Genomic DNA, 21,216 nt, shown 5'->3' on the forward strand with positions numbered 1-21,216 from the left:
CCCAACAATTTGTGAGTCCTCTGTAGGCGCTCCATGTTTTTGTTGACATTTTCTGCTGACCAAGGCATACTGCCAATGTGGACCCCAATCATAGTGGGTGATGGCTACCTCTCAAGCTGACGAGAGTATAGTAGAAAAAAGTAGGTAGAAAGTTAATGAAGACATACACTCACCTGGTTGCAAAACTGTTTGAATTTTTGGCAAAGCTTCTTCTTTGGTTGCTCTGGCTTCCCAACAGTGGTCTCAAAACTGTATAAATACTGACAGTGAGTAGTCATACCTTACCAGGACTTCTGACAGATATTCTGGGCACAGCCTCAGGATATATTTATTGGAGACAGCACTGTTTTACCTGTGTTCGTCCTGAAGGCCAGAAACAATTCTACAATTCTAACACTATAATATCCCTGCAGTTGTAAACTGTTCTAGAAAAAAAGGAAACTATAATCTGAGTGCAAGGACCGGAGTTAGCACCTTATCATAATGCAAAGAGCAAGGTCCTGCTGATGGAATCATGTCTAAAGGTGTGAGCTGCCCAGGAACCATGTGGACCTTGCAGTCAAACTTGTCAGAACCAAACAATGAACCGAAGGTTGAGGACCTCCAAAGAGCATCCCAGGGCTAGTGTGGTGAGCATTTTTCATAGACAAACAGCCCTGAACCATCCTTGGAGTAGTGGCAGCACGTGGTTGCCACTTTTGAACCTTAACCTAAACCTCATGGGATACATAACATTTTTTGATTCACTTTAGCCTTACATAACTTGACAGCAGTCTGCCACCGTAATTGCTGAACTGTTTGTGAAACCGACAGTTCTGAAGAAGTCACCTTTGGAAGCTATAGTTTAAACGTAGAACTACATCTCAATTTCTCTCTCCAAAATGGTGAGTCTCCAGATCCAGATGTAGTCCCCGATCCTGAGGATGTTTCCACCAACCAAAGCTGTTACTTGAAACTGGCTATTTGTGAGATATGTTTCCTCAAAGGTGTGAAGCCCCCTTTCACCGGTGAATGCTCTAACATCAGTAATCCAAGTGTTGAGCTGTGACTGTAAGAGAAGTTCATCCCTCATCTAAGCCACCTCTCAACTGTGTCCTATTTGGATACTGACTACCAGACTACTGACAGCCCCATTAACTGAACAGAGACTTTGTGAACGGACCACTTAACTCTCAAAAACATTACCATTGCTATGAGAAAGAATCCTGTTCATTTTAGGTGCTCTTTGTTGTGTCACATGGGTTTTGACCACTCTCCTGGGCTCTCCGCCACGTTGGTTCTAAGCTGCTGAATTTTTCAGCCTTGCACATTTGTGAAAACTTGGGCAGAAGGCATATATATATTCGGTCTGGCACCTCCACGCCATAGCCCCATAGATTTAATGTAGTATGCAGAGGCTCTAATAAATCAGAGTGATTCCAGTATATTGACGACATCCAAACCTCTCGCCAAAAGGACATCCCTGGCTGTAGAGTCCCATGTTATTTAGATTGAAAGGACTTGCTGCGTAAGCACTTTTCTGGTGATTGGGGCTGTTATTTCACCCCCAACTGTGCTAAAATGGTCAGGTGTTCACATTGATCTTGAATTTAATTTGCTTGCTTCCTATTGGTTAATAAAAAGTAAATTTTTCAAAGATATAGCTCTGACTTGACACAAAGCTTATTGAGTGTAATACTAGGGTCATATAATATCTAAGTAGCAAACCTTTTATCTCCTAATGAAATAAACCTATAATGCTCTCCCTTGCAATCAGTGGCAGTCAAGTGTACAGCTTGCCAATACAACTGCAACAGTAGATGTGCTTGATTTGTAAAATAATGCGTGCTAGTGCTCAGAAGCCTGTGACCAGTGCTATCAACTGTCAGCGTGCCGAATAACAAGGCTATGTAGTCTTGAATCCACCCCAGGACTCTTTAATCAACTGCTAGACTCTCCCTACCCCTTTATCTCACTTTTGTGGATCCAGTGTTCTCTCTTTGTGACAGTTTACCATCTTTCTCTTCCTCTTTCTTTCCTCTTGTGTGCTTTTCCCACCCTGGAAATATCAGACGAAGAAAAATAAGTGCTGGTCCCCGAAAATGAGTGCCTGTGCCCCTACCAGCAACTACGGCTCAAATTAAGCACTGAACAATAGTTTTGGGATACCAGTGGTAAACAATAGGACCACCACACCCATCTGGACCCAAAGAAAAGGCATCTCAAGACCTCAGTTGGAATGAAGAAAAGTGAGAGGTGTCCCACTTCGGAAGAACTAAATGGAGTGAGGCCTTACAGGGGAAAGGTAAATAGTGACAGTCATCCCAGAAGAGGCAGTAAATAGATAAATACCCCAGAGGGGAGAAGTAAGTTCACATAGAGGCCTCACAGGGAAAAGATTAAATAGAATGATAATACACAAAGACAGGGAGTATTAAATAAGAGGTTAAAGCTGCACAACCAAAAAAACACCAATTGTCCACAATCAATGGGTCTAACAAGTATACAGATATGTTATCATCTTCACTTCTTGAATCTGTGATAATCCAATGACAATATAGTGATGGGGTATAAGGTAATTAAAACAAATGTTTGCTTGCGATTCAAAGAATGATTTAGAAGGTCCAGTCAACATGTGTTTTAATTTTGCAAGACTCCTTTTTTTTTTTTTTAACAGTTTTATATAGCGCAAACTGGACCCGAGACATCGGGTAGCAGATTGCTTTACATGAGCACCAGTTTCGTTACAGATGAACACCTTCATTTTTGTTAGGCATGGGGAGATTAAGCGATTTGCCCAGAATCACAGGATGTTGAGCATCGTTGCCGAGACTCGAACCTGGTTCCCCAGCTTCGAGGTCGACCGTTTTAGCCGTAACTCTACATCCTCTCCCCTCTTGTGTATGATATGTGCTCAGTGAAGTGACTGAGGTAACAATAACTGGTAACATAAAATGAGTTACTAGTTTCGGACATTTACTACAGACAAACTGTCAAAAAATAGGATTTGTAGAAGAAATTAGAATTACTGTACTCAGGTGCAATATATATTGGCTAGAAATAAAATTCATGCTGTAATATACAGTGGGGAGTCATCAATTCTGGGATGCCTCATGTGGCACAGATAAGTAAAAGCAGATGAGTGAATTTAATGAGGTGTCAGAAAGGAAAACAGACAACCGAGAGTCACCCCACAGAGGAAAGAGGAGGTTGAGCGAGTCAATAGCTAAAAAAACACTATCATCTATTCCACTGTTTGCTTTCATAAGGGTCATTTCTTTTTACAAAATCTTTATTGATTTGTTTTCTCCACCATTGTAATATAATGTACAGGTTCAATAGCACATGACAAGAACCATCAAATGCAGGGAGTGAAACTAGGACAATAGACAATAGAAAAAAAGAAAAAGGAAAAATTAACAAACTAAAATGCACAGGCAAGAGAATCAAATACATTATTCAACGCCTAGAGGATCAATGGATTCATGTACTATATGCCAGGTGATGTCTGTGGAAGCCCTGGGTATGTACATTACTCATATTTGACATTCCACAGTTAGTTACGCCAATGAATAAGTCTCTTAGCATTACCATGATTACCTCAATGGGGACTGGTGGCCAGCCATCGATGATACCTGCTCAGGCACATGCAGCACTGTCCTCCATCCCCCTAGCCCGCCATCCACATAAGTTAAGAAGAGTCCCCATGTTTTCTCGAAATAGTGTATTTTGTCCTTCAATATGGCCAGTAGTTTTTCCATGGAATCTATATGCCATTTTTTTGACCAACAGAGCCCCCAGGGTGGTGGGGACTTCTACTGCCATAAATGGGCAAGTGCTACTCTCTGCCAATAACAAGTCAATATTCCTTTTTCCTATGGGAGTATGTAGCGGATATATCCTGCCCACGCCATGATGACCTACATGTATAACCATCATATGTAAAGACACGACTAGCACGGTCATTTCCTTCATTGGGAGCATTAGTTCTGCCCAATAAGGTTTTACTCATAGACATGCCCAACAGACATGAAGCAAAAAGTTCCACATCTGACACTCCCTCCAAAACAAGTCTGAGCCCCCAAACATTGCTGTAAGCCGAACTGGGGTCAGAAACCAGCAAGTTAGGTCTTTATATTCATTTTCTTTACACTGGATACAAACTGAAATTTTCTACATCCATTGCTAATCTCCCACCTTTCCTCTGATAAAGCACGAGACTGCTCTTCCTTCCATCTACACATGGAACTGTTACAGATTGGTGTGGAAACCATGCCCAGTGTTCTATATAAGCATGATGTGCTCTGTCGCAAAGAAGCTCATGCTAGAATGGTTTCAAATTGTGTTAACTTCCTCCCTCCTCCGCTTGTACCATGTCACTGCCCGTTCTGTGCAAAGCCTATATCAGCTTATAAGTATCTGTGGGCTGAATCTGAAAGAGTTCCTCACATTCTGTCTTTTATTGTAGTTTTTGTCCATTAAATAAATTCAAGAAGTAAAAGAGAGGTAGCCCTAAACATTTTACAAAAAGAAAAAAAAGAGAAGGGAGGCAGAACTTCAGTTTTTTAATGGACTGTCACCCACATATCGCTATGTGGCATGCTTCATCATCAAGTTCTCACCAGGTACATGTTTCTGGTAATGAGTGGGCTCAACCCCGCTTGTGGGGGTAGCACTTAATTTGGTAGACTGCTAGATTTGGACAAGGGGACTTGAAGAGACAAAGGGAATCATAGACCAACCTTTTAGAAAAGTTCTAAAAAGATTTGGGGTTCACTATGGATGATCAATCCTCTAGGTGCTGAGTTTGACGTGACATGTTTAGTCAGAATTCCCCTTTGATGGAGATTGTCCTAATTTGATTTCTCTTCAACTCGGTCAAAGTTTCCCAATCCTCTGACTTCACCATCGATTGGGATATGCTAACATCATTCATTAGTGGGGGCCCCGTTAGAACTAGATCTACTGCCTCATCGAAAAAGTGAGGCCTAGATTTTCTGTCATGTTCACTGAAAAAAGGTTAGGTTCACTGGCATGTCTCTTGCAAAGATGCTCCTTATAGAGAAGTATGTATAGAACTATGCAGATTTTGTGTGTCCTAATAGATAAGCACTTCGTCCAAACTTTATATGGGGAAGGTGCTGATAAGATAAGTAATTTACCACAGCTGTTGTACACTGCTCTATATCACCACACGTCAAGGAGGGAAACAGGGGTAGTTGGAGGAGATACCTCAGTCCCCAATATCTAAGTTTGAGAACCAAAGAGAGGTAGCCCTAACTATCCTACAAAGAGAAAAAAGTGAAGAGAGCAAATAATTCATATTAAAAAATGAATAATTCCTCATCACTGCGGTATTTGGATGGTCTGATGAAAGCTGGAAAACCTTTTTGGCAATTCCAGCTGAAACATGTTCACTGGGGGGCGGGGAGTTCATAAATCCCTCCCATGCACCCCTGTGCATGTTTTTAACTGTGCCAAAGCTGCTGCTCATAATTAAAAATTAATTCTGCAACCTTAGGAATTTTTAAAACCCCTTTCTCTCTCCAAGTCCCCTTGTCTAAACCTTGCAGACTACCAATTTAAGTGTTTCCCCTAGAAGTGGGGTTAAGCTCACCCAGTACTGGAAACATGTACCGGTTGCGGACTCGATGATGATGCATGCCACATAGCGATATGTGGGTGACTTTGTTAAAAAATTGGAGTTCTGTTTCCCTTCTCTTTTTTTCTTTCTGCGGAGTATTTAAGGCTACCTCTCTTGGGGTTCTCGAACTTATATATTGGGGACTGAAATATCCCCTCCCCTGTCCCTGTTTCACTCCTTGAAGTGTGGTGCTTTAAAAAAAATCCCCATTTTCTGTGTGCTAAAAGCAGCTTTATTAAAAAAATATGAATCATTCACTCCCAGTGGGAATTCTAAGGTTAGTATGAGGGGAGTCAAGCGATATGGATGGGTGGTTGCTTTCTTCTGTCTAACCAAGCCTTGCCAATCAGTCAGGCGTTTGTCCATAGTATATGGGAGGTCTTAGGACTTAGACCTAATATGTGTGGCAGCCATAGCAAGTAGCTGACTCCTCAACAACTAGTCATGATTTTGTTCTGCCAGGAGCCTTCCACTCCAGTGCCTCTCAAAGGTGTGCAGCCACAAAATAGTGAGTTATAGCTGGGAATCCCAAGCCATCCTTGCACTGCTCCTTGAAGGGGGTTGATCTTGCAACCCTAGGCTTCTTGTTCCACCCCACAAACTGGAGAAGGCGAGATTTGATATCTTTAAGGACATTCTTGGCAAAGCATAGAGAGGGAGTATGAACCATTACAGCACATGGTGAAGAAAATTCATTTTAATGCTATTGATACAGCTAAACCAGGATACCTACAGTTCACCTCATCTCTACAGATCTTTGACAAGTGTGTCCAACAAGGTTGGAACATTACTCAAACAAAGGGCTGAACAATCACTGAGAAATCTGAAGATATTGTAGCACCCCATCCATATACTGGAAACCTTTGCTGTCTAGATAAGGGTGTACGGTATAAGTAGGGTCGGCAACTCCCATTCCTGATGATTTGAAATAGTTAATCTTAAATCTTACCACTTCAGAAAAATGCTCTATCTTTGCAACCAACGCTGGTACTGAGATAGCTGCAGCCAATAGATTGTCACCCTCAAAGAGGACAGCCTTGTATGTTGCAAACTTGGTGAGAAAGCCCTTAATTAACTGATTATCATTTATTCGTCGTATCAGCGGCTCGATCACAAGAGCAAAGACAAAACAAAATAAGGGTCCCCCCACCTCATGCCCCTATTAAGGGGGGTTCGCTGTGGTAATTCTTATCAATACTGATGTGGGCACTCGGCTGGTTAAAACTAGCTAAGATATAAGATGTCATGGTCGGGCCTATGGATGTTTTAACTAAGACCTTGGAAACAAAGCACAAATCCATCCAATTGAAAATGTTCTGCAAATCAAATGAGAGGGGTTGCCTTGCTGTTAGATGGACTAAATTTGCTGTTTGTAGTGTGTTGTCACATGCCTAGCATTCCAGTATGAACCTGGCCTGAAGTGAGTCGTCCAAATCAGATGTAATCTAGGGACCAGAATCCTGGTAAAAAACACGTTTGCCTTATTGTTAAGAAGAGTAATAGGGCAGTAGGAACCACATAGTTTAGGGTCTTTTCCTGGTTTTTGGAGGACCATGATGGTTGACTCCATCATTGTATCTGTAACGCTCTCTATCACGCCCATATGATGATGGTTCTAGAGGTTTGACAAAGGATTGGTCAAGGCATTTTGGAAAGCTATATAAAATGTAATTGAGAACGACCCCATGATGGGCATGCTGTAAGGGAGACCCCTCACAGGCAACACGTAACATAACACGTCTAGCGACACGTGTGGTGGCTGCGCGCTGCACCTACATAGGCATACGTTTACTTACATAGACCACGGTGCCCTCGCCTTCCCCGCAATGCGCAGGTCACCCCTCATGTGCCGCCACATTGACATATTCTGCTTCCAGTGACATGCAAACAATCTGCCCACCCACACCCCCCACCCAGTTACTCATAGTTACCCTCGACTCCTTCACCGTTTAACACCTTCCTAGCACCTCTGACATACGAATGCAGCGAGTGTGCATTCCATGGGAGCGTATTCCCCCTCCTGGCGTTCAACTGCGAATCAGGGGAGCACATCACAGAACACTTACCTGTGACCTACCTCTGAGCGCACCTTTACCGCATAGCTGGCACAGCCATCCACTTCCCTCCAATAGGTAGCAGCCACAATTGCCACCTCCACACCATTTATTTTGGGCCGCTCCTACCAGAATGGTATACATGATAGCTGAATGCTACAGCATGCCGGGGGAACATGCACCCCACTGGCCCGATCACATAATCGCCTTCAATGTTACCTACACAACTAGTTCACAGTATTAACTGTTCACTTTCGCACTCTCAAAAGCCGGCACCCTGATTTCTTATGGCACGCCAAAAGCCAAAGGGTGTCCCACATATGTACCGATGCCATGTTATTCTGATGACAAAGTATTATAGTCACTTTTGAAATCAGGTACTGTGTATGTCGGAGCTACAGTTGTGAAATGTTGTATACTGTATTAAAATATTGTTTCACGAAAATACAATAAACAGATTTAAACAGAAAATATTAATGTCATTGAGAAGCCATCAAGGCCCGGGGCCTTGTGCCGACCCATCAGGGAAATTAGTTGTTCCAGCTCTATAATTGTTTCCTGAGGTAACAGTAAGAGGCATAGAACACTCTAAAGGGACATATTGCCTGTCGGGTTCATCACCTGGCCCTGGTTAAGGCTAAGATAGTAATCATTAAATGTTGGTAATATTTTGTGTCTCAAGCTCAGCTCGATCCCATCACTATTGCAAATTGTTTGGAAGTAGTTATGGGTTTGGGTTGCTGGCAAATTATAGGCCAATAACCTATTGCTTTAATACTTTTGGGCTGTGTACTGCATCTTTCTAGCTTTTTCTCCATTCAGAATATGTTCTATTATGCCCCCTGCTTTGGCTACAGCACTATACGTACTGAGCAAGGTATTCAATTTGTATAGCTATTCTAGTCCAAGGATCTAGGCCTACAGTTCTTGCGTCTAGTCCCTGTTACTCTTTTGATTAGTCAACACTTGGCAAATTAGTTCACCTTAGCTGCAGCTCATACTGTTCCTAACTGGAGCGCACTCATATTGTTTTTGTTGAACTAATGCGCAATATTTTGGCTATTTAGTTTCTTAGGGTGATATCCCTGAATGCTGTTTCATTAAGGCTCCACACTCCCGGGTTTCGGGGGTTTAGGACGCTGGGAGCCATAGTATCAGCGCAACCGGCAAATTGTCAGCAGACACTCTTGTGCCCATCAATTAATCCAATATAGTGGCAAATGTTTGTCTGTTCACCAGGACAAAAACAAACCTGGAGTATGCCTTGTGTACCCTACAATAAAATTAGTAGTCCTCATTTGTGTGTAGCTTTCGCCAAGCATCTATCAGGCCTAGGGAATCAATCCCATTCACCAGTTCTTCAAGCCCAGCAGTGTTCACAGACCTGTTTTTATTTGGCACATACAGAGTAAATTACTTACTTTTTTTTTTTTGTTAAAGACCTTTATTGAGAGATACACAGTACACAGCTGACAACCTACAACCCAATGGGCCGGCAGCGGAAGTAATCTTGTATGTGTAGCCAAATAACACAGCCCTGTGCCGTCAACCCGGGGGTACGGCGGCGTTAATAAACAAGTGTATCAAATTGTAGGGAAGAAGGACATAGGTCTTAGGTCTTAGTTTCTCTTAGAACCACTTTTCAACACAAGCATGTGCCCCAACAGGCGTAAATGTATCTAACAGTCAAAACTCCCCCCCCCCCCACCCTTTCCAACTAACGGTCCACACTGTACGCACCGTAGACCTTTCACTTCCCGGTGGTGCGACCTACGCATCACTATCTTAGCCCTCGGAGCGTCAAGAGCAGTGGTATATTACACATCCCCGGGGTCTGCCTGCTCGATAGATGGAGGCACACAAATGCCCCCTCTGAAATCATTCCACTTGGACCACACCTCGACCCACTTACACTTACTTTCTTTTTAGCCAGTGCTTAGCAGGTCTCAATATAGAGGACTGCCCACAGTGATGATGTCCTCTCCTACACTGCTTTGCCTTTCTTTGCTACAGAAAATCCCACAAAGAGCTGATGTCCACCTGATGGTCTCTTAGAATACAGCTGATGGGGTCACTCCTCCTCTTTCTAGGGTTGAGGTGGAGTAAAGAACTTTGGGTGAGTAATAGATTGCCCAATGTGAAATGGGATGACGACTTTTGGCAAAAAGGCCACCCAGGCCCACAACACCAGCTTGCCTGGGGAAAAAAGGTGGTGAAGGATGGCTGCCCTGACAGAGCTTAGCGCTTATTCACGCGATGATCGAAGTGACTGCAATGAGAAAGACTGTTTTGGGAGTGAGAAGATGAAGCGAATAGCCATGCATGGGTTCGAAGAGGTTAACATAAGGAAAGCCAGGATGAAATTAAGATTCTACTGAGGCAGCACAAATGGTTTGGGAGGGAAAACGTGGCTCCAACCTTTAATAAAAAGCATCACAACAGGTGATTTAAAAAGCACAGCTGGTCCAGCAAATGCAAAAAGCCTAAAAGGGCTGTCGAATAACCCTTGTTTTTTGGTTTTGTGCCTACTGCACATATTGTTGGGCTAATGGCAAAAGAAACAGTAAGACATCTGACAGCTTGTCTTGTAATAGGTTTGTGTTGTGGACTCCACATCAGGCCACAAATTAGTCCCAGCACCAAGCATAGATGAACTTTGTAAAAGGATGCCTGGATGCAAGGATGACATCCACCAACACAGGTGGCAGATCAAACATGTAGATCACAGAGGTTCAACTGCAGAATCTTGCGCTGCCTCGTGTACAGAGAATCCTCCCTCAAAGGGGACAAATGATGATGCCATGAAGTTCCAAGTACCACACTCTCTACGCTCAACCCAGAGCCCCTAGGATGACTTTGGCATGGTGGTTCCTGATCTTCTTCAGAACTCTGGGCAAGAAAAGCAGTGGCGTAAAAGTGTACATGAGTCACATGCCCCACTCTAGCCTGAATGCATCTCCTAGAAAGGGCGTTCTTGGGCACTCCAACATGCGAAAGCCTGGAGATTACATATTTTTGACCGTGGTAAAAAGATTTAGCCAGGGATCTTTCCACTGTTGGAATATGTCCTGCACCATCTTGGAATGCAACACCTATTTGTGACCCACCAAGCGTCGGTGGCTGAGCTTGTCCACCCTGGCGTTTAAATATTACACCAGTGGTTACCATACAGGGAAATGACCTAACCCTCCAGCCAACTCCAGAGGTGCAGCATGTCCTGGCACAGGGCCCCAATCCACCCTGTTTATTGCAGTACCACACGGTGGTGGTGTTGTCCATGACACCCTCCTTCTGCCATCTATCAAAGGTAGGTCAAAAGCACTTCAATGCCAGGGGGACAGGCTGCAGCTCCAATATATTTATGTGCAGCTGGGTTTCCACTGGAGACCAATGTCTTCTGATTGTCGGCTCTTCCAGATGACCGGCCTAGCAGGGCCGCATCCATCACCACTGTCAGCTCGGAGGAGCGACGAGCAGAAGAGGGAACTTCCGCTTGTTAGATTGTGGTCTAGCAGCCACCACAGCAGATCTTGTGCAGTGTCCTCAGGAATCTGAATGATATTCCCCAGGTGTCCTACTGAGAATTCAGATCCCATTGCAGACCCTCCATATGCCACCCTGTGCCGTGGACTAAACAGGATGCATGAGGGCAACATGCCAAGGAGCCACAGAGCTGCTCTCACCAAGATCCAGGACCGAAGCTGAAATGTCAGGATCATTGCCCGAATGTCCTGGACTCGTTTAGAGGATTTAAAGACCCTGAACTGCACTTTGTCCAGAAGAGCTCCTATAAAAGGGAGTCTCTGTGAAGGAGTCATGTGTGACTGCGGCTCGTTGATCGCGAACTGCAAAGATGTTCCAAAGTTCGCTGGCATATAAAGGTAGTCTACGATGGACTATGGCAAGCCCGTCTCTGATGGCTAGACATTGAGGTAGGGGAAAGCTGGTATTCCCAACCTCTGCAGATGTGTGGCAACCACCGTAATCACTCTTGTGAAGACCCAATAGGCTTTGTTAATGCCATAGAGGAACATGGCAAATGAAAATGTTCCTGGCCAACCTTGAACCACGGGTAACATCTGTGGGAATGCAGAATGGGGACATGAAAGTACGTGTCCTGCAGGTTCACGGGAACCATCCAGCCAGGGTTGACAGACCTTGGGCCAGAGTGAGCATTTTGAATTTGTCACTCCATAGAAAGGCATTCAGAGGGCGAACGTCTAAAATAGGAAAAAGTCCTCTGTCGTGCAGGAGGAGGAAATAGCAGGAGTAAGAACCTTTCCCTACTTCCAAGGCCGGCACTCTCTGATGGCCCCTTTGGCTGGTAGAGCCTGCAACTATTGTAGCAAGATGGAGGGATACTCCTCTGGAAGCTGCTCTGATATGGTTGGAAACTGAGGTGGATTGGAAAGGAATGGTAGGGCATATCCCTACTGGATAATCTGGAGGACCCATGTGCCAGATGTGAAGGTCTGCCATTGTAGAGAAAATGTCTCATTCTGCCTTCCACAGGATGACTGTGTGCCACTAGGGCCAAAATAGAACAGCTTAGAGGCTGATGCTGCAGGGGTGGTGGACTGCACTACGCCCCACTCCCACAATCTCCAGCCCTGAAAGGACTTGGGCTACTGGTGAGATTGTAGTGGGGCCTGATACAGTGCCTATAAGAAAGCGCTCTGGAGTAGCCTCACAAGGGTAAGAACTAAGAAGGAAACCATCAGGGGTGGTGGAAAGGGCCCAGGAAAGCTCTGTAGTTCTGCTTTCTTTAAAGTGTTTGAGGACAGAATCAGACTTTTTACCAATGAGGCAGGACCCATCAAAAGACATATCCATCAGAGACACCTGCAGGGCCTCAAACAAGCTAATGGATAACATCAACAAGTGGCGACTGAGAACCACACTGGTGCCCACTGCACTCAAGAAGCAGTCAGTAGTATCCAGGCCAGCCATAATGATATTTTGCTGTATCCTGTTTGTCTTGTTTTTTTGGAGTCAAAGAGTCCTGAAACTCCTCTGGGACTGCAAACAAGAGCACTTTTGTCATGACCCAGAGAGCCTGTATTGACGACCTCAACATCAAGATGGCGGAGGAGAATATGTGATTCCTGAATGCCTCAATCCCCTTCAACTCCTTGTCTGGAGGCGACTGAGAACCACACTGGTGCCCACTGCACTCAAGAAGCAGTCAGTGGTATCCAGGCCAGCCATAATGATATTTTGCTGTATCCTGTTTGTCTTGATTCTTTGGAGCCAAAGAGTCCTGAAACTCCTTTGGGACTGCAAACAAGAGCACTTTTGTCATGACCCAGAGAGCCTGTTTTGACGACCTCAACATCAAGATGGCGGAGGAGAATATGTGATTCCTGAATGCCTCAATCCACTTCAACTCCTTGTCTGGAGGGGTTGTGGGGAATGCATTGAGCTTAATTTTGCTGAGGGAAGCCTGGACCACTAAACTTGTGCTGGGCAGGAGGAAGGCTTTGCCAATTGTCCATAAGGGTGTCAATAAGGGCTTCTTTAAATGGATATAAGGGCTCAGATGAGGCTGGCTCAGGATGCAAAACCTCAGTAAGTATATTTGTCTTGATTTCAACTGGAGGCATCTGTAGGATAGCGACCTCAGATCTGATCACTACAGGAAATGATGCGCTCTCTGTTAGAGCTCCAAGGGGCAAAACCAATCCTGCTTCGGGGGCGGTATCTAGCCAACTGATCTTCTATAAGTCCATGTACATGTCATCATACTGTTTAGGTAAATAACCCACATAATCATTATCAGGTTGATCATAGTCTGAGTAAAAAAAGGTGATGAAACCTCCAAGAAAGGCCTTGTGGAAGAGAAAGTGATTTTGTATGAATCAGACGTTAGGGGGACTTGGTGTGCAGAGTTGGAGTCAAGGGGAGGCCTCTGTCAGGATCAAAGAGGATTCAAATCAAGGTCACAGAGCAAAGTCAGCAAGAGTTTGACCTACGGCAATGTTGAGACTGGCATCTGTGGAGAAGGGACCCACACAGATCTTTGAGTCAGAGGGGAAGTTGGCACCAGAGGCAGAACATTAGGCAGATTCTAGGGGCACAGACATCACTCAGAATGAATCCGCCAGTGGTAACCTAACTGGAGGCCTCATCAGTGGATTCTTTGGGCCCAAAGGCACACCAGAGTGAACCAGAAGTTTGCAAAACACACAAAATGAACTCTTTAAAAGCCATGACGTGCTGCAGTGTTGCTGATGGCCTGGAAAAGTTAGGGAGCAACGGGACCAGCTGTGGGCTCAGCTCCGCAATCAGGGATTGGGAGCAGGTTTGACTGGCAACTTAACAACTGCCCGACTTCTCTTTGGACAAAGAGTGGTGGGATGGATTTTTGTGGTTTATGTTAACAACTGGATTTCTTTACATGTCCGGATTACTTAAACTCCTTTACTGCCAAACCGGGAGGAAGGGACTGCTTCAGCTTCTCTGCCTTTTCCTTGTCTGTGATGACCAGTGTGTACAAGTACTTGATGCAGCGCACCTTGAACTTCACATTGTCCTTGTTTTTCTTGATTTTCACAGATTTAGCATCTTTTCTCCTGGCTGTCAGCAGGAAGTCTTTGATCTCTTCGATTTTGCGAGGTATGGCTGGAAGTTAGTGCTGACCGGGAACGTACCTGCCAGCGATCCAGAGAGGAATAGTGGTGGGATGGAGTTAAGTGATGCTTCAAATTCTCTAATTTCTTTTTAGATTTGGACTAACCGAAACACTGTGACCGCGAAGTGGAGCTTTCTGGAAGCAGATTCTAAAGCAGGAACGAGTCTGTGCCCTCAACTTGGAGTGGAACATACGTGACGTCCATGACTTCTGATGGTGTTCAGCGACACACAGCTTAGCACCATGGTCCCGGATCACCTTTCAGCACAAGAGGGCACATTCTTCACAGAACTTGGAGTCATGCCCGAGCCCAAACAACAGAGGTACACCTTGTGTGGGTCCCCTAGGGACATCTGTTTCCAACAGTCACAGCACAGACTGTAGCCTTCGGTTGGGACATCTTTCCCTTGCACAATGGTAAAGTATTTTGGAAGACATCTGTCAACTAACGAGAAAGAAATGAAACTCTGGATCTGCATACACAGCACAGAAAGAATTAACTAACGTCAGTGCACAGAAGTGGTGGTTATATAGAGCTCCACTCCACTTCCTGGCAGAACAAAGCCAGCACGGAGCCATAAGGCACCATAGAAGCATTGCTGGAAATATTCTGGATCCAGCCAGGTCAATGAGGAATATTCCAAAGGGGAGGAATCTGTGGTTAAAAGTACCCGTCAAGATTAGATATGACAGTGAGGTCCCGGTTTTGCTATTTGTCTCTAATTCCCACCATCCTCTGCAGCTGGTCTCTGGTCACTGCTTCTAACTTTAGCAGCAATCCCTTCCTCAACATGATGCCTACCCCTTTTGTTTAATCGGTAGAATGTGAGTAATATTGTGTCAGGTACCAGTACGATGGAAGTCTACTGACATCCCTGTGTAGAAAGTGTGTCTCCTGTAACAAGGAGAATGCCAAAATCTTTGTCATGGAACAATTTTAGAATTGCACAACATTTGAATGTTGTTTTTTAAGTTGTCAGGCCCTGGACATTATGGGAGGCACACTGTTGATTAACCACCATTGTGAAAAGGGATAGTGCCCACTTGAATGATAATACCAGTGCCCCAACTCTCCACTTGAAGACACTTACCCCAAGATTTCTACCCTGGCCCAACATCTCCCTGGGATGTGAATGGTGATCAATGTCCTCCCAGAACATACTGCACCCAATCTTAGTCCTATATCCTGCACGTTAGGAATGATTAATCAATATGTAACCGATAGAAAATTATATTAAAAAGAACCAAAACATGTAGTCTCCACAGGCATTCCGTGGTGAGCTTCAGGTGTTTGGCAGCATCTGGTAACCCAAAATGGATTGGACTCTGTCCAGGCCCAACCAAGGAAGGCGACCTGGCAGGTGGCCCCTGGAATGCCATATGTATATTGTAGGTGGGGCATAGAAGGCCTGGTGGTGGCAGGCAGTGAGCCCCACCAGTCAACAATCCAACTGGGATAACATTCAGGATGATGGCACTTGGAATAGAGCGTCCTGAAGAACTTCTTAGGGGGAAACGTTTGCTGGTGCCATTTGTATGGCATAAAGGCTTCTTTGCCAACAGTTGGTCATCATTAGTTGTAGCTGAGAATACCTTCTGTTCCATCCTTTGTCCTTTTTAAAAAAAAACATTTTCTCTTTACTCTATTGGTATTGGTGGTCTTCTCCATCTTTGTGCACATACAATGTCCCCATGATTGCTATTTATGTCATTTATAGGTCCTGGTGTGTCAGTAAAGACCAGAAGACTCCGGGCCTCTATTGGAACATGAGTGGCGTATGCTTCACCATTTAGGGTAAACATGACTCTTACTGGATATCCCCACCGATTGACAATCAACTTTGGGCATACGGCAGCTGTTGCATCACTAAATCCTTTACATTTGATGAGGGACGTAGGCGATATGTCCTGGAATAGAGTTATTGAGTCGACAAGGAAATAGATTGTGTTTACGGCCCTTGTCTCAGTCAAGACTCTCTTTTACTAACAGAAATAGACCATAGTAAGTACATCGGGTGGAAAGGTCTGCTTTATCTGGTGTGTAGAGAAAACTGCAGAGGTTCTGTCCAGATTATTCTCCATGTTGTTGTTTTCAGGGAGAATGAGTCGAAAAAGTGCCTTAAAATATTACTCTAACTCAGGTTTGGGGACCTTGGGCTGATGCCTGGATCTTAATATTGTTCTGTCTAGATCCATTTTCGCTGCCCTCCAGATTTTCTGGGAGGAAGGGCAGTGCTAGGGCATCCTGGTCATCGACCTGTTCCACTTTGAAGGTTTTCATCTGATCTAATCTGCTTTCAACTTTCTGCAGATTATATTGGATAGTTCTGGCCAGGTCTTGGTGCAAGGAAGAGAGTTCTGTCTTGAACTTACACATTAGTAGCTTGATATCATCCGTGCTGTGGGAGCTTTGGAAGCCTCTTGTCCAATGTGACCAGGATACAGGAGTGCTCTCACCCTTTGGTGCATCCTTTGAGGCTCACTTCTGACCATGTAGCATGTCCTGTATGGAGTGGGTGTTGGCTTGTTGGCCTTTTTAAGATGCCATGGCAGAGATACTATGTTGTGTAGTGATTCGATGCTCCTCAGCTGGACTGCCTCATTACACCAAAGGGAGTCTGTAGCTGCAAGTGGGAGGAGGGGCACACACAGGCATGGTTAATTGCTAGTAAATATAATGTCTTGAGCGTGCCAACCTCCTACCACATGGTAAATCCCTCAGTCACTCTCCATACACCTTCTAGGCAATGGCTGGATGCCCACAGAACAGGGTGACAAACACCAAGAGGGGGCAGGATACAAGGGGGCCTGAGCAGCGGATTCCAGCAGGCCAACCTAGTTCTTGTTGGCCCTTACTGAAGTAAATGTTCACCAGTGCCCTCAGCGGGGGCAGTTACTCCTGTCCTCTGTCATCACTCCTCAGGGCATCCAAGAAAGAAAACTCACTGGGGTGCACCCACTCTTTTCTATGCTGGCATGGGACAGCAGGCAAAGAAGGCATCCCTTAGGCACAATCACCTCCCAGGCACTTACCAGAGTCACTACTGTGGACCTGCCTTCCTGATGAATGCTGCGATCTCCACAGGGGATACCCAGCTAACCTTGAAGCCTCCAGAAAGCTGCAAAGCAACCCCAGGGAAGGCCGCCACCCCAAGCTCCTCCCAGCACAGCAGACAAGCCAGCAAATCAACACCTCAGAGCAGCAACTTGGATCTCACCCACACGGTCCATCTCTACTTAGATTGCTCATGGTATGGTGAAAAACTACCCACGCCACTATCTTGTTGCTTTAAGAAGCAGGAGCAATGTTCATTCCTCTTTTTCCTGTATGCATCAGGGCCAACTGCTCATCCCCACTACTGCACGCCCAGGCCGGAACCCAGCAAAGACGTGTCCTGTTGGGTCACTTTCAATTGCAAGTCTACAAAATGAACTGACCATCCATCTTAAAAGGTATTTTCTTCTGAGATGCCCACAAGGGAGTCAGTGATTAAGTGGGAACTGAAACTGAACTTTAAAGGTGATACTTCAAAAGTCAGATCATGGACAAAACAAACAGGGGCAGCTAAAGGTATTTCCCCTTAATGAATGAATGCACTGTGAAACTAAACCCCACTGTCATCCTTGCAAGTGATCTTTACAAGTAAATGCCTTGGGCTGAATGGGCTCAGAAACCGAAACACCTCCGCTGACCTTTACTCTAGCAGTGAGGGATCAGATTCGAAAGAGCTCTAACAGTGAGGTTCTCTCACATTTCTGAGTTATTTCTGCATACCAACAAAATACCTGAATACCACAAACATATCTCTTTAAAACTCTTCAGAGAGGACAACCCCTGATCAGCTCTGGGTTATAATCTTCCATTTAGAGATCTTGCATATCTGGATTGAGGCCCACTTAGTGGACATGTGGGAGTTTTCTTGATCAATAAATGTACATTTGCACAGAAACCTGTACCTAGAAAGGTACTTTGGGTGACTAGGATTACATTACATGCAATTTGGAGTTTATAGATACTGGAATGCTGCTTTCTCTTACCCAACATTTTGCTAACGTAGGGCTCAATGTCAACATCTTGCAGATGCTGGTGGGTGTGCGCATGGTACAGTCGTAGCGTAGAATCCAGTCGTATCGACACCCATACACCATCTCCAATCCAGGCTAACTGCCGTACCTGACTCTCCCGCCGTGGATGGGCATCAAAGGATTTCTGAAAGAACACATGGAGTTTGCTAGGTGATATAAGAGTCATCAGTGGTAACAATGCATGTATTTCCAGAAATTGTAAGTCTTTACTGCATCATATTTAAAGGGTATTAAATGTGGTGCCTTACACTGCTCAGATCTTCAACAGCTTCTTTGGTAACTCAGTTCATTACAAATGATTGCGATAATGTATCACCATGCAAGAAATCATCTCAGAAAAAACTCTGAACAAACTGTCTAAATATCAACTTTAAGGAATTCAAATTTTCATGTGGTTTCTTTATATTTTATACTTTGTTTGGACTATGCTTTGCTATCATTTTGGCTGGGAGACATATATCCAGTTTCCTAGTGTGTGCTCTCACCCCTAAGTATGGTGTATAGTTGATAAGTGAAGTAACAGTAATTTGGTGCTAGATGAGCATAAATAGCAATAAAGTTAATCATCCCAAGTAGACTGCTATGTACATTAACATGACACTCACATGTGACTGTAAAATCATTCCTTTCTGACCAGCCACTGCAGCCTGGAGTTGCTGTGAGCAAATGCCATAGCAGACCAAAGTCAAAGAAAACATTTTTTGAAACGGGTAACATCCTACTTTTGACATTAGCTAAGTCACCCATTAGTATTGCTTTGAAACCCACAAGGCCTGGGTGCATAATGTGTGTTAGTGGGACATGCTTAATATTTAACTTGATATCTCCACATAGCAAAAGGACACCAAAGTAGCTTTTCCATTAGTTAAGGTTTTTTGACAATGAAAGTACATGTTTTTATAATTTAGTTAGGGAAAATATTTTTAAAAGCATGCCCTCGCCTATTATAATAACTACCAAAAATATAATTCTGCGCTGAATATGGATTTTTGTTCAATCTTGCAAAGATGGTTTTATAGGAACAGATTTATCTTTGCATGGTTCTTAATTAATTCAGCTCTGATGGGCTAGCTCTTTCTTCTAAATAGAGGTAGCTAGCACCTGATAAGTTGCAAACATTTCTTGTAGAAGAAGACAGTAGTCATGGGCTCTGATCTACTGGCAGAAAAAGAGGGATAAGTAATTACTGTCTATTTATCTTGAAATGCAGGTGAGGAAGGAAATGAATGTGGCCCTGACAAAGATCTAGCCTCCCAGAGGAGTATGTCGCTGCAGGTCAACTTGTCTCTGTTGTAAGTCACAATATTGACAACAAACTTATTGTGTTGCAAAGAAAACAAGCTAAAAACATTGATAGCTAAAATATTAACTTTCAATATCTGTAATGTAAATGACAAAAATATTACCGGTAAAAAATATTGTAAGTATGAATATAACTACTACTAAAATATCTAAATGAAATATATAGTATTTTAAAAAATAACATACATGTAATCTAAATATTTACTACATAAACAGTGTACAAAAATGATAATAAAAATTAGGAACATTATTGCTAATTAATATTAAAATAATTAAGTCCATACAGGGTACAATTGTGGAGATTGTAACTCTTAGTAAATAGAGTTATTATAAATCTGGCTGGTGAATCCATGGAGGGTATAATTTTGACACCATACGAGGGCACAAAACGAGTTGAAAATGATGTAAAGTGCTGGACATGCAATAGAAAGGGTACAGGAATAAGCCTGGGCGCATTTCGCAGAGTTTTGCAACGTGGAACTCCGCGAAGTTACAAAAAAACTCTGTGAAGTTTCGCAAGTGGTGGAGTGTAGTGCAAACTGCTGTTTGCGCTGGACTTCCTGCCGCTCGGGCAGAAATTCTACCCGAGCGGCAGCTTGTGCTTGCGAACTTACCGCTCGCGAGCGCGAGCGGGGAAAAACTCCGCTGCACTAAGCGAGGCGGAGTTTTCTGCACTCCGCAAGCTCCGATGAGCGCGGAGTGCAGAAAACTCCGCAAACTCCGCGAACGGAGCATAGTTCACCGCCCAGGCCTATATAGGAACTAGTTGTAAATAATGAAATGTATTGGGTAGAAGCAAAGAAAAATAGAACAAGGTTCTGATTACATCAAATCAATTTTCAAAATATTAATCATGGATGTACCTTAATGTGAATGGAGATATGTACAAGTGCTGGGAAATGATAAGATGGCCTCCATACGTTTCGCCTAATGGTAATAGTTGTTTGAGATGACTGTCTTTGATGTTTATGTAAGTACATCTGTCCAATGAAATCACAAGGTATTTAATTGTGAAAATGGCTACGAACAGACTGGAATTGAGAAAGGCAGTGTGCCGAAACCCATCTGTCGAGTGTTTGTTTTTTGGCAATAGGAACTCCTGTGAGTGTGCTTTGTGGTTCCTGGCGTACAACTGGCGTAGGATTGTACTTATAACTGCAAAGAATTAACTCTGATTTTGCACCATGGGAAAGCGCATTGGGACATCATCTGTACGCCCCATTACCAGCAGAATTAATAGCATGTTTGGAAGGGTGGTTAACATTGTATCAGGCGAGATTGAACTGACGGAGCGCCATCCGTCTCTGGGTAGTGAGGGCTCACTGATTAGTTCCCATCCTAGAGCAGCTTCAATCGATCCTGCACTTTAACAGGGACCCGTTACTGTATCGCATTCCCCACAGCTTCTCAGGACTGGCATTAATAAAATCCTGCCTGCTAGTGGGAGTCCAAATGGTTGTGACACAGTTGAGCTTCAGGCAAATACAGATACCCCTAAAAACATGGGAATTTTGACCGCT

The 21,216-nt window shown here is 44.1% G+C and overlaps 1 protein-coding gene and 1 pseudogene across 3 annotated transcripts in view; both read right to left on the reverse strand.

Annotated features, from left to right (window-relative positions):
• Positions 1–21,216, reverse strand: part of MAPK8IP3 (mitogen-activated protein kinase 8 interacting protein 3) — a 597,532-nt gene that overhangs the window by 83,907 nt on the left and 492,409 nt on the right. For all 3 annotated transcript variants that reach the window (XM_085628367.1, XM_085628364.1, XM_085628366.1), the window contains one exon: positions 18,347–18,518. In XM_085628367.1, the coding sequence (XP_085484493.1) occupies positions 18,347–18,518 (172 nt within the window). The remainder of the gene's footprint in view (positions 1–18,346; positions 18,519–21,216) is intronic.
• On the reverse strand, positions 14,053–14,305 carry LOC146790037 (large ribosomal subunit protein eL38 pseudogene; annotated as a pseudogene).

This window comes from Triturus cristatus, chromosome 10 (genome assembly GCF_964204655.1).
Source record: "Triturus cristatus chromosome 10, aTriCri1.1, whole genome shotgun sequence".
Lineage (NCBI taxonomy): Eukaryota > Metazoa > Chordata > Amphibia > Caudata > Salamandridae > Triturus > Triturus cristatus.